Source organism: Loxodonta africana, chromosome 22 (assembly GCF_030014295.1).
Source record: "Loxodonta africana isolate mLoxAfr1 chromosome 22, mLoxAfr1.hap2, whole genome shotgun sequence".
Taxonomy (NCBI): Eukaryota; Metazoa; Chordata; class Mammalia; order Proboscidea; family Elephantidae; genus Loxodonta; species Loxodonta africana.
The window spans coordinates 6,254,005-6,268,418 of NC_087363.1; the positions used below are offsets into that span (position 1 = coordinate 6,254,005).

Genomic DNA, 14,414 nt, shown 5'->3' on the forward strand with positions numbered 1-14,414 from the left:
ACCTAGAGTCTCCCTGAGGCCAGGCCACAGGAAATGAAGTTCCATGTGGAGCAGCTCTCCTAAGTAGTACATGTTGAGCGTAAACCTGGGGGCGTGTCCTCCCTGGGCCTTCTCACTAATAGTAGAGATTTCATTGAACAAATGTTTTCCAAGAGGAATATTTTCACACTTACTTCATACTTCTCTCCAACCATGTGGGTCCTCCAGTCAATGGCCCAACGTGGGTTGATTTTGAGATACTGTTTTATTGATGGCACCCCTGCCTTTCCCAATACGGTACACACTTATGACTGAGCTGTCCATGGATGGATCTTTTTGTGATAAAATAATTGGTGTTCTGAGCTGCTGGCAGGAGCACACGGATGGACAGAAAATTTTAACGCATCTTTTCAATAGGAGGCTCCAGCTCAAATGCCATATTCGTCCTGATTTAAACAAAATTTCTTAAGAATTTTGTGTTTAATCCAATTTTTTAAAAAAGGTTTTTACCAGAAAAAAAAGAAAAAATATGTGAACTTGCCATAGCCAACTGCTTTAAGCACTGCACTTGCTCAGGTGGCAGCCAGACCCACATCTTTGGAAGGGTAACAGTTTTGTTCTTCACTTTTCTTCCGTTTCTAAGGGATAGGAAGTAGCAGCACAAATGAGATTGGAGGCTCCATCATCGAGTGATAGTAGCAGCCTAATGGATCTTAAGATTCACATGGATTTCTTCCTCACTATACTAAATGAGGATGATAATGAGACTTTCTCCCATTGCTAACTATTCAGTGTCTGTCACAGATTTTCTGTTTTTCATGGTACCTACACATGAACCGACATCAGTCTTGTTTTTTAATCAGCAGTTTGCTTTATCTGCAGATCAGTTTCTGCCATTCCCTTTGGCTGGTTTGTAGCATGTGTTTTGGAAAAAAATAGTGTTGTACTCTTGTTAAATTTGATACCATAGCCCCCCCTGCCATCCCCCAGACATACTAAAATCAGCAGAGTAAAAAAAAAAAAAAGAGTAGTGCAGGTAAAATAGGAGAATTGAAACCAGCAACAACACCTTAACTGTGCCGTGTTATCCCCTTTTTATTGAAAGTATATCTTTTTATATTTTTATTGTTAAAGGAAATGTGAAGATTAACACAATCTCTGATCAGATTCTTTCACATGGTCCACATGGTCTGAAAAATACTATATTCTTGATATGGCCATTTGTCAAAACAGCAGTGACAAAATGAATCAATCTGAATTGCAGATGTGTTAATGAATCCCTTTGAAGGGCTTAAATGTTTGATTAAAAACAAGGGCAAGTGTTGACATTCTCTAAAAGCCATGTTGCCTGTTCTGTCTTTTCTCTGGATAACATACCAATTGTGCATGTCTTTAAAAAGGACGTTGATGTTGGAGAAAATCAGCCAGTATCCACTAGTGTTTACTGCAAAAGCAATTATGAAGCTTGCTGTTGAAACTTTGCCTGCTCACACAATAGTTTGGAGAGAAAAAAAAAATTCAGAGATGTCTTATGAACCAGTATTGTAAACCTGTCGTCTTCGGGAGGGACACGCTTACAAACTTGGAATTGGTGTATTTGCTCCTTTATCACAGCGGGTGTAAGGAGCTGGGGCGTGCATCTAGATTTAAAGGGCTGTGATGACAGTTCCTATTTGTGTGTTCAGATTTTAGACAGATCTGATGATTTGTGTGTCTATAAATATAAAACTGTTCTGGTTTGAACTGCCTAGAATTCACCAGAACAAGTCTCAGTACAAGTGTGAATTTCATCTGAAACTTGATACTGTTCAATAAATGCAGTAATGTAACACTGACAAAAGTATTTAATTTTTTTAAAAGGAAATAAGTGTTTAGAGAAACCTTCTAAAGCTCATGACATGACTAAAACAAAGTCATACGAGAATATGTAGTTTAGGGTAAAATTAAGAGTCTAAGATGGTAATTGTAGTTTTATGAAATTCTCATGGTACAATACAGTTGTAAATTCTAGGCTTTTGACCAAAAAAAAAAAAAAATGAATAAAAGAAAATTTCAGAAAGTCAAACTATCGTCTTTCAGAATCTACAGCAGCCATGACCTTTACTGTGAACACTGAACTGCACGTTTCTTATCAGTCAAAACTAGATTAAAGTGAACTAAGAGGAAGCACATACATTACACTTTGCAAAATTACGAAATTGATATTCCAGCTATGTCACCTTCGCCTGCATCGGGATTGAGCAAGGGTGAGAGAGAGAGAGAAATCAATTCCACGAACTTTGGAGAATGTCAGAGTAAGAATGCACTGAAAAGTTTTATTTATCCATCATCACTCCTCCTGTTCAATGTTCCCACGGGTCTGGGGGGCTGGGGAGATATCCAGGAATGGGAGGAGAGAAAGACAAGTGCCACGAGTGAAAACGCTTTGGCACTCTTATTGACCAAGAGTAGACCAAAGACAAGATGAAATAGAAGTAGTGTGCACATCTTTGCCAAGTTTGGAAATGGGTTGTGCATCTGTAGTAATCGAGTCACCAGGCTTCTCTTCAAACAATGGTGTTTCCATTCCTTCTAATCATCAAAGGAAGTCTTTTGACTGCTTGTCCGTTAGCGTTGTTGTTACCTGAAGGAGATTAGCTGCTGAGACTGTTCCCTACACAAGGGCTTAAAAATGAAGACAATCGGGCAAGATTTTCTTAGCTTTATTTGATGTAGCCTCAAAAAAAAAAAAAAAAAAAATCAGAAAGGTGGCTCTATACTGCTGCCTCCTAAAAACTTAACTCTATATAAAATTTGCCTGAAATGAAGAGAACAAACATTTTGGGGGGGTGCAGTTGAGAAACCTCAATGCCTCTGTGAAGAAGAGGTATCAGAGGTAACAGAAGAGAGAAATTCTCTAATCCCATAATATGTCCCAGTACTGAAATAGGCCAAAGTTATTTATTTGGGTAAATGGCACTTAGTTGGTAGAAGAGTGTTATTGTTAAAACCAGAAGGCTTTCTTTGTGATGTGCCTGTGTGGTGGTGTATTGTGTTTGTACCTGTGTTTGTGTCTAGTCATTCGTGTCTTTAACATCTTTGGTGTCATTGGGCATCTTTTCAACAGACAAGCTCTTTCAATAAATTGGCATTCTTCAACTGAATCTTAGACAGAAACAAATATTTTTTTCTTACGGACTAAACTGTGTGATAAGCCTAAGTTTCTCAGCCACAGCCACCCATACCATGAGAATTTACACCTAAAGGAGCAATTTAGGCAGGAACTTGCTACATTTTGTGTCCCTGTAGGATGGGCAAACGTTGCTGTGTTAAATGATGCTGAGCAAAACGGGTCTGGACTGGAGGTCTTTATAGAGGCTGTTTTGTTGTTGACAGAAATGCCACACATTAGGAAGACGTAAGGCAGACTTTGCCAGGAACCTAGCAATGACTGGAAAGCACTCGTGGGCTGTCTTGGTACTGATCCTCCTGTTCAAGTAAACTAAAGCTGGAGACATAGCCTGATTTAATTGTTGTTGCAATGAGGTTATTATAGCAAATACCTTTTAACAAGCTACTTGAACAGAAATAAAATATTGTTACTTTAGCATGCACAAGAAAATATTATTCTCAAATTGGGTTTATGGGAGTTCTTTGATATAGCTTAGCTCCATGTTCCATGACGTTTCGCAGCTTAGCCTCAGCAATTATAATAAGGATGCATTGGATAAAAAGAATCTGTTTCAAGCCGTGGTGTTAAGATAGCTCAAGAAAAATAACGGATTCAGACATCTCTGACTAGCACTCACATCTTCATGTCCTTTCTTCTCTCTTGGTCTGTTCATTCCCTGTGCACTTTAAACTCATGAAAAAAAAAAAAAACTCATGAGTGAGTCACTAAAAAGGACATTGCTCACTAACTTGAAGTCTAAACAGCCACCTCCCTTTCCCTGTCCCATTGTACAAAATTGGAGAAGAATGTAATTCACGGACCTACACGCTCCTTCAGACTGGGCCCAGTTAAATAAACCAGAAAGTGTGCAGAAAAGAATTTGAAAATCCCCTTTGGGACTCCCTGCAACAAAATTTTATTTTTTATCTTTAGATAAAAGCTATGTCATTTTATAGACCATAAGCACACTATGTATACATTATAAGATTAAATAAGAATTAAATAGGAATAGCCCTTTTTTATTACCCTAGTTAAGTACTAAAGTGGCTTGTAGAACAATTTCATGTACATTAAACGTTTTCTTATGAAAATTACTTTTCTTTAACAAAATGAGATTTTTATTTTAAAGACCTGGAACATTACTGAGTATTGAAAGTAGTATATCAAATTGTTGGATAATAAATTAATAATTGCAGTGTTGGAAGATTATAGGCAAATTCTGGAGTAAAGTAGTTCCTGACGATCAGATAGGGTCTGTCAGTACAGAGCTCTTTTGTCATCATCATTGATTTTAAGGATAAGGAAGGCAATTTTTTGGTAATAGTACTAAAATCGTATTTAGCTTTGTAAATTTGAAAATACTAGGATAGTAGAAAGTAACTTTATTTGGCAAAAACTTTCAGTTCAAATATTGACATTACTGGTCTTAATTACTTTAGGGAGAAAAAGTGATTTAATAGGGCTTCTAAATCCTTAGAACCACTTCTGCCTCAGAAGTTACTCTGACTTAGCATGAGCTGTCTTCTTGGAAGTGCTTACACCTTGGTGATACAGCACGTATTGTTTTTACTTAATGCCCCTTTCAACAATACTAAGGGGAGTGGTCAAAGCTGACTTCCAGCTTAGTTGAAGATACTAGCTTTGGCTTGATTAGGAATTATCAAACAGTGATTAGTCCTTTGGAAAAAAGAAAGGGCTCAGTGACTGTTCCCACCGCCTGCTTTCACCTGGTGTCACCCGTTACTTCACCCACCTTAGAAAGCTTTCATTTGCTGGGCCACCATCAGTATTGGTCCTCTTTACCTTAGGGGCATGGTTCCTTTTATCAGAGAAATAACCTCTCTCTTCCTGTCCCCCCTCTGCAGTTCCAGATTACCAGGAACAGGACATCTTCCTATGGAGGAAAGAAACTGGATTCGGATTTAGGATTCTGGGTGGAAATGAACCAGGGGAGCCTGTGAGTCTTCTGTCTGCCTTTCTCCTCCGTGCTGTTTTCTGAGATTTCAAAGTAAATTGGCAGTAGTGACAAATCACCAAGATTTCAGTCCTGCTGAGTGCAACACAAGGAGCCCTGGTATCACAGTGGTTAAGTACTCAGCTGCTAACAGAAAGGTCGGCAGTTCAAGCCCACCAGCCCTCTGTGGGAGAAAGGTGTGGCAGTCCGCTTCTGTAAAGATTTACAGCCTTAGAAACCCTGTGGGGCTGCTCTGCTGTGTCCTGTAGGGTCACTGTGAGTCAGAATTGACTTGACAGCAACTGGTTTGGTTTTGGGGAGGCACAACACTGAGTCCTTCACCTTGAGCAGAGTGTGGGTTGCTCATTAGATTTTGTTGAGTTCTTTTTGTCTTGAGGAGGAAGAGACTAGATCCTTTCTAAAAAGCTTATATTAGTGTTTGTAAAAAATGGCAGCTGCAGCATCTGGAATCCCCATCAAGGAAAGATGGAAACAAAGAAGAAAATCGGAATAACCAGTCGCCATCAACTTGATTTCGAGTCATGGTCATGGTGACTCTGTTTTGCAGAGTAGAACTGCACTCTGTAGGGTTCTCACAACTGTGACCTTTCAGAAGCAAATTGCCAGGCCTTTCTTCTAAGGCTCCTGTGGGTGGACTCAAACCACTGCCTTTTGTTTAGTAGTTGAGAGCTTAACCATTTCTGCTACCCAAGGACTCCTAAAAAGAGGAATAAAAAAAAGGAATAGGCATCAATAAATGAAACATTGGCCTAATCCTCCTGTTAAATCTGGCAGCATTCAGTTGGCTTCTTAAACTGATCAGCTGTCACACAGAGAACACTTTACAAGACGTTGTGAGAGAGCAGATAAAGTAGGAACACTGTCTTTACAAAAGTAGAGAAAGAACACTGGACAGGAGTCAGGAGACATGCGTTGTCTTCCCAGATGTGTAACCTCCCCGGCCTCAGCTTCCTCAGGTTTAGAGTAAGTGTAACATAGCATTGCAGGATTCTTTTGAAAGGAGAAAAGAGAACTAAAAATAAGTATTGCTAATTCCTTCGTAATAATAACTGTTACTTATTGAAGTAGCCCTGGCCATGGAATGGTGAAGCACTCAGCTGCTAACTGAAAGGTTAGCAGTTTGAACCCACCCAGCAGCTCTAAGGGAGAAAGACCTGGTGATCTGCTTCCGTACAGGTTGTTGCTGGTATTGTTGTTGTGTGCTGTCAAGTTGATTCTGACTCACAGCAACCCTATATGTCAAAGTAAAATTGCCCCATAGGGTTTCCAAGGCTGTAATCTTTATGGAAGCAGACTGCCACATTTTTCTCCTGCAGAGCAGCTGGTGGGTTTGAACTGCAGCTGAGTGCTTAACCACTGTGCCACCAGGGTTCCTTCTGCGTAAATATTATAGCCTAGAAGACCTGATGGGGTAGTTCTACTCTGTAACACATAGGGTCACTGTGAGTGGAAAATCAGCTCAGCAGCACCTGATATTATTTATTGAGTGCTTATTGTATGCCTGACACCATACTAAAAGCTTTTAACATTTATCCATCAAATTCATGAATTTATCCCCTTGTGTCAAATGAAAAAACAGACACAGAAAGGTTGATTAACTTGCCCAAGATCGCAGAGCTAGTAAACGGAGGGGCTGGAAAGCTGGTTGACTTCAGAGCCCTTATTCTTAACCACTGTCGAGGTTCTTTGTAAATTATACATGCCAAGTAATGGTAGCTGTATCATTATTATCTACTGGGAAGGCGAGGAAAGCACAAATATTTTAGTAAAGTTCGGTGGGTGGTGAATAATACAACAGGAAGATACTAAAGTCTGCTCTACGTACAAGTGCTAGAAGACTGCAGAAATGCAGAGTCAAGCCAGACTTCACTTTGGTTCATTCATTCATTTAACAATATTTATTGCGAATTCCCTATTGCTAGGCATAGTGCCGGGCCCTTAAAGTAGTTATTGCTGTTACTACTCATTAGCAGAGTTTTATGAAAGGAGAGTTCTTATTTAGATAGGAAAGGTGAAAAACAGGGAGTAAAGTGATTGACAAGGAGCCCTCATGGCAAAGTTGTTAAAGCACTTGGCTGCTACATAAAAGGTCAGAGGTTCAAACCCACCAGCCACTTCACAGGGGAAAGATGTGACAGTCTGCTTCTGTAAAAACGTACAACCTTGAAAACCTTATGGGGCAGTTCTACTCTGTACTATAGGGTCACTAAGAGTCAGAGACAAGTTGACAGCGGTGGGTTTGGTCTTTTTGATAAAGTGATTAATGGATCCCCTGGTGGCACAAACTGTTAGCCAGAAGGTTGGAGGTTTGAGTCCACCCAGAGATACCTGAGAAGAAAGATCTGCTGATCTACTTCCAAAACTCAGCTGCTGAGAACCCGATGGAACACAGTTCTTTTCTGACGCACAAGGGTCACCGTGAGTCAGAGATGACAGCAGCAACTGATAAAGCAATTTATATCGGCAACGGAGTCACAGAAAGAATGGGTCATCGACAGACCACAGATAAACCCTGTGGCACCCAGCAAAATGCCTGGGACACAGTGGGCGCTCAGTAAATGTTTGAGGCATGTATGCAGGCATGAACGAATGAATTGAATTGTTCTGGGAGATGCGAAGGTCACGGTTGTAGTAGTAAACCAAGAGGGCGATGTTTCATCCATTGTCTAATTCCTCAACAGATTTATATTGGTCACATTGTACCACTGGGTGCTGCTGACACGGACGGCCGCCTGAGGTCTGGAGACGAATTAATCTGTGTCGATGGGACACCAGTAATTGGAAAGTCACACCAGCTTGTGGTCCAGCTTATGCAACAGGCTGCCAAGCAAGGCCACGTCAATCTCACAGTACGGCGTAAAGTGGTGTTTGCTGGTATGTTTTTCATTCATTCCTTCAGATGGTGCATTGTCAGTTTCTGCACAGAAAAGGCCCCCCTTCCCGTGTCTGCCTCCTCAAGCATCTGTTTTAGCAAGTGTTTGCTAATGTGATCAAGTTCAGAATTTCCAGATGGTTTGCTTCTCTCAAACCATGCAAAACTACTGTCGTTCAAAAGTACTTTAATGTGTCATTCATGCATGTTCAGCAAAGGCTTCTAGAAGACTAGCCCATTTATGGCCTCAGAATCCTTCTCAACATAGTATTCCATGCAGCCAATAGCAGTCAGTTGGAACTGGTTTATCAGACGAGATGAAAACCATGTCACTTCCCTGGCCTAAGTAAGAGTAGGGTAGTGATGATTTTGTTTCAGATTCTTTTTTTTTTTCTCATTAACTTTTATTGTGCTTTAAGTGAAAGTTTACAAATCAAGTCAGTCTCTCATACAAAAATTTATACACACCTTGCTATACACTCCTAATTGCTTTCCCCCTAATGAGACAGTATACTCCTTCCCTCCACTCTCTCACCTCTTGTCCATTCGGGCAGCTTCTGGCCCCCTCTGCCCTCTCATCTCCCCTCCAGACAGGAGATGCCAACACAGTCTCATGTGTCTACTTGAGCCAAGAAGCCCGTTCTTCACAAGTATCATTTTCTATCCCATATTCCAGTCCAACCCCTATCTGAAGAGTTGGCCCCGGGAATGGTTACTGTCTTGGGCTAACAGAAGGTCTGGGCACCATGACCTCTGGGGTTCTTCTAGTCCCAGTCTGATCATTAAATCTGATCTTTTTATGAGAATTTGGGGTCTGCATCCCACTGCTCTCCTGCTCCCTCAGGGGTTCTCTGTTGTGTTCCCTGTCAGGGCAGTCATCGGCTGTGGCCAGGCACCATCTAGTTCTTCTGGTCTCAGGCTGATGTAGTCTCTGGTTTATGTGGTCCTTTCTGTCTCTTAGGCTCATAAATTACCTTGTGTCTTTGGTGTTTTTCATTCTTCCTTGCTACAGGTAGGCTGAGACCAATTGATGCATCTTAGATGGCCGCTTGCTAGAGTTTAAGACCCCCGACGCCACTCTCCAAAGGGGGATGCAGAATGTTTTTTTAATAAATTTTATTATGCCAGTTGACTTCGATGTCCCCTGAAACCATGGTCCCCAAACCCTTGCCCCTGCTTCGCTGGCCTTTGAAGCGTTCAGTTTATTCAAAGTTCTTTGCTTTTGGTTTAGTCCAGTTGTGTTGACCTCTCCTGTATTGTGTGTTGTCTTTCCTTTCACCTAAAATAAAACTTATCTACTATCTAATTAATGACAATCCCTATCCCTCCCCCCTCCTCCCTTCCTCCCTCCCCACTCTCATAACCATCAGATTTATTTTTAAAATGTTAAATGATTTTTGTTCTTAGTAGTGTTTTCAAGGTATGTTAAATCTATGAAGGCAAAAGCTCTCAGGAATAAATGTAATCTTATCTAAAACCTGGAGACATATTTTGCTTTTGGCATGAAAACATAAGTTGGTCCCATCTACTGTTGTTATTTAGGAGTGCTTTAACCTATCAGCTAACAAAGTAGTAAAACGGGTGTGGTGACTAAATTCTGAAGTAGGCTAACTATTGAGGTGTGTGATCAGAGTAGATTATTGACGTCTGGAAGCTAGGAAGAGAACCCCAGTATACCTCTGACAGACACTGTTGTCACAAATTCTACAATATGGCGGCCTTAACGTACAGTCAACTTACAGTCTTGCCTGATGGAAAAGTAAAAGCAAAACTTTTGGGAAGCCAAGCAAAAATACAGCTTGAGGGTAATAACACTATGAATGTGCAGTTAAATTTCTACCTATGAAGCAAAGGAGGTGGTTGTCATCTGTGTGCCCCACACCTACACTTAGTACAAGTTATCGTTTGATTTGTGCATTGGGAGATATTGCAGTGTGGGCTGATCCTGCTGCAAACTTCAATCTGAGTGTGAATGCTGATACACAGCGTGCTGTAAATTATACAGGGTTTGAGAATCCTTTTTTATGTTTATGCAGGATCAGTGTTAGTGGATATTGAATAGTAAATACTTATCAAGAGAAGCTCTTTTAAATTTCTATACCCTAGTTTTGAGAGGCCAGATTACCCAGTTAATCTTTGATTTCTTGCATGTTGTGAAGTTGAGGGAGGAAGGAAGGGGTGGAGGAGCACCGTGTTGTGAAGCGGTCTAATGTAGATGCAACTCCTCTCGTACAGCCCCCAAAGCAGAGAACGAGGTGCCGTCACCAGCGTCGTCTCATCACAGCAGCAACCAGCCGGCCTCCCTGATTGAAGAGAAGCGCACCCCGCAGGGAAGCCAGAATTCTCTCAACACCGTGAGCTCGGGGAGTGGCAGCACCAGTGGCATCGGCAGCGGCGGGGGCGGTGGCAGCGGCCTGGTGAGCACCGTGGTGCAGCCCTATGACGTGGACATCCGCCGTGGGGAGAACGAGGGCTTCGGCTTCGTCATCGTGTCTTCCGTGAGCAGGCCTGAAGCAGGCACGACTTTTGGTGAGTGTTGACAAGGGTTTCCCCACGGTCCATGCGATGCCAGGGGAGTGTTCTATTGCAGGAGAAAGAGGCCAAAACCTCACTAGCAGAAATGCTTTGACGCTTTTTGCTCTAGGTAATTAAAGTCTTAACTGGGGTGGGGTTTACCTGGTAGATTCTTCCTTCTTGAAGCTTGGATTTTTTGGGAGGATGTGTGCGTGTGTATGTAACGTGTCAACTACCATTCGGAATGTGTGTTAAACAGACAACTTCACACATACCTGGGCATTTGGAGTTCGAGTAGTCACCCCGAGACTGTGAAGAGTGTCAGAAATTTTTGCCAGAAGAAGACTTTTCAGAGGGTGGGATGTCCTTAATAGCCATGGCCTGAGAAGGCCTCAGAGTTTTTAAAAGGAGACTATGGCTGTAAAAAAAAATGCCTATGAAAATAGAGGCATCAGAGTAAAAATGTCACACAAAATGCTTCCCACCTCGTCTGTGTCGTTCCTCTGCCCTATTTGCATCTGATTTTTTTTTTCCAATTTTAAATAACGTTTTTACCATTGTTTGGTGAAAATCTGAGTTAAGAGCCATTTGTCTTTGCTGCCCTTAAATTCTAGCGGGGAGGATTTCCCGCTTCAGCCAGGTGATGGGGCTTCTAGCAGAGTATGGGCAAAGACAAGGGTCACCGTCTCAGAAGGGTAACCAACCCCTGCTGGTGCGCTAGCAAAGACAAACAGGAACCTAGATGATTCCAGCCACTAGTGATCTGTGAATCTATTTTCTGTTAGAATGGAGGATAGATATGTACTCCAAAAATGAGCTTCCTCCCTGATTAGATAAGAAGTTGTTTGCTGTCCCCCAAGCACATATGTTAACTAATACGCAATATGATGGGAGAGGGGAAAGGCCATGTAGGCTTTGAAATTAACTCAGCTCCACCCCGAAATGACTTATCCACGTGGAGCATGATGGCCAGTGGTCCAGGTCGGAAAGCTAGGATCAGCAAGGTGCTGTATCCCTTTGGCGTTCTTATCCAGTGGAACTCCTGTGCCTCCGTTTAGTCTTGGTACGTTGCTTCCTCCTAAAGCCATTTCCCCTTAAGTTTTGTTCGTTGGGAGAGTCAGCCAGGTCTATGCATGTGTGGCTGCAGTAACAAATGCCGGTTACTAACAGTGCTTTTGTGAGCTACATTAATGAATAAAGTTATCATGGCATGTCATGGGTGAATGATCTGTCTCTGAGCCAAGATTTTTTTTTTTTTTAATTAATTTCTGATGCTTTTCTGTTTAATTTAAAAGCAAAGGGGAAGAGGGAGAAAAGAAATCTCAAGATATTTTCTTTAAAACTACAGTTTGACTGTCCCCAAGTCCCCTGTGATGTTCTCAGAATTCCAGAATTCAGAGTTTCACTTTCTAGAGAAAAATAGCCGTGTGTCAAGTGGCAGGCTTGTGTTATACGATGAATGTTGAATGTCTTCACTCACAATTTGGTCTTTGTTTTCCTTTGGCTCTTACACTGAACACATTCAACTTTGTCTAATACTTTGCATGAGACTTCTGAGCTATGCAGAGCTACCTCACACCTGCTCTTCTCTACGTTTTCTCATGCAAGTTGTCCTTGGAGATGGGATAAACTTGCTCAAGACCTTGAACTTGAGCATGAAAGCTTTCTACCATACCTGTCTATTGGATTTCAATAGACTGCCTAATTCTCCCACTTTTTTTTTCTCTTCTTTGATCTTGGCATTACAACCAATGATATAAACTCGTGAAAATCTGTTGAAATGTAAAGGAATTACAGTGCATTGTCCTATGCGTTTATCTTCAGAGTCCAAATTGTGATGGAATAGCCTACTCAGTTACTTTCAGTGTCCCCCCTATTACTTTTGGCACCTTTTCCAAAAGGAGGCTCAACTGCTTAACTACCTTCACAGTCCCCAGAGAGACAAATTCTCAAAATAGGAAAATATGCATAAGGAGCTTTGAAACTCAGTATACAATTAGCTAGAAACTCCACGTCAGGTCTCAAAGCCAGTTTTCCACCTCCCTCTAAAAATAGCAATGCTCTTGTGTTGTGACATGAACCAACTCAAAGTGCACAATAAACCTTCCTCTTCGAAAGCACTTCTCCCAGTTTTCAGTGTTGTAGATCTGCAGCCTTTAAAATGAGAAAGGAGGTGGAGGTGGATAAAGGAAAAGGAGTGAGGAGTGATTTGAACCTCGCTTTGGATCAGTGTCCTCAGTCTGTGTAGGCGCTAGATTTTCACACTCCTTTGAGGGGTTTTTGTGAGGAAGGAGGATGATTTCGGAGCTAATGGACCAGTTGGGCCCTACACTGAAAGCACACAAGATAGGCTGATTGAACTAAGATCATAAAGGGAAAAATAGGCATCAAGGTTGGGTGCTTTCTTGGCTCATCTCTTGTAATTATGCCTTTTTTTTTTTTTAAGCTTTCATTATTCTGGGTAGAAGACAGAAAGTCTAAGTGTTTGTCCATTAGCTGTTTTCAGATTGAATTTTTGGTGCTAGCGGACCCTTCGCCTCACCAGATGCCCAGTGATTATATTTCTAAATGGAGAAAGAGCAAAACATTGGCAGAAGCTTAAACAACAGCTGGCAAAAATGAAATGGCGTGAATACAGAACGCATGAAAGCGTCCATCTCGACTCTCGGTTTCTCATTTGCAGGCCCCATATAAGCCAACAGCAAGTTATTTTGGGACTCTTGCGAGTCTTTGAAGTTGCTAAATATCCTGAATTTTGTAATTGATTTAAGGAAGGAAGCTGGGATTTTCCCTGGTTTTAAATTAGGAAAGAACTGCAGCAATGAACTACAATTTCAGGGCGATAGCTTCTTACATGGATACCCTGATCCCTCATATTGCCAGTGTTGACCTCGGCACAGACGCTCCTTTAATAACATTTGCTTAATGCTTTAATTAATTAACACTTAACCTTCTCTTTCCCTTTTCAACCTTTTTTCTCCTCCCTTCACTATACTCCCATATAACTTAAAAAAAAAAAAAAATTAAACTCAATACCAAAGCAGGCAATGCATGTGTAGCTATGCCTCACAAAATAGGTCGGATTATTGAGGGGAGCCCTGCTGACCGCTGTGGCAAGCTGAAAGTGGGAGACCGGATCTTGGCTGTAAATGGATGTTCCATCACCAACAAATCCCATTCAGACATTGTCAACTTAATCAAGGAAGCGGGAAACACAGTTACCCTCCGCATCATTCCTGGGGATGGTAAAGTATACCTCTTATCTCTCTCCTCCTCTTTCTCTTCCCCTCTCTCTCTCTCAGTAGTGTTCATGTAATTGAATAATGTTAATTTAGAGGCAGCCTTATCCATCCCTAACTGAACATACCCATCCAACAAATGTGCGCCATTGTTGCTAAACCACACCTCACCCTCTTATTTCTTCCTCTGCATCTGTGACCCTGTCTTGCTACAGAAGGCAAAGTTTAAAAAAATCTTCAGCTAAAAAAATAATAATAATTTTTATTATTTTTTTCCCCAATTGAGTTTGGTTTTGGTGCCCGAGCCTTTAAGGCTCTGTGATAATTTTCAATCAGGTGGTAAAGACCTCTGGATATCATTAATGATTTTTTTTCTCTCAACAGTCACTGACATTTAACTGTATGATATGGTGACATCACAAAAGCCACATGACATCGTGGAAGTGATACTGTGTTTGTTTCAGAAGAAGTGAATGTATCAAAGTTTTTGTTGTCTGTTTTCAATTTAAAGGGAGAATCTTAGGGTTTGTGCTGAATTGATTTGCCCCCGACTTTTAGACGTGGTTGAAGAAAGAATTAAATCTCTATATTTTTGATAGGTTATATTTACATTGAACTGTCTTTGTTCTTTTTGTTGGTTCATTCAATTGGTTAAGTTCAAATATTTGTTTCCATTCCACCCTT

General features: G+C 41.2%; 1 protein-coding gene across 2 annotated transcripts in view; it reads left to right on the forward strand.

The window, feature by feature from the left end:
• Positions 1-14,414, forward strand: part of MAGI1 (membrane associated guanylate kinase, WW and PDZ domain containing 1) — a 701,787-nt gene that overhangs the window by 669,439 nt on the left and 17,934 nt on the right. The window contains exons 15-19 of one of the 2 annotated variants that reach the window (XM_064274271.1): positions 2,190-2,273; positions 4,996-5,087; positions 7,787-7,979; positions 10,213-10,506; positions 13,533-13,736. In XM_064274271.1, the coding sequence (XP_064130341.1) occupies positions 2,190-2,273; positions 4,996-5,087; positions 7,787-7,979; positions 10,213-10,506; positions 13,533-13,736 (867 nt within the window). The remainder of the gene's footprint in view (positions 1-2,189; positions 2,274-4,995; positions 5,088-7,786; positions 7,980-10,212; positions 10,507-13,532; positions 13,737-14,414) is intronic. The other variant, XM_064274270.1, reaches the window with a different exon arrangement.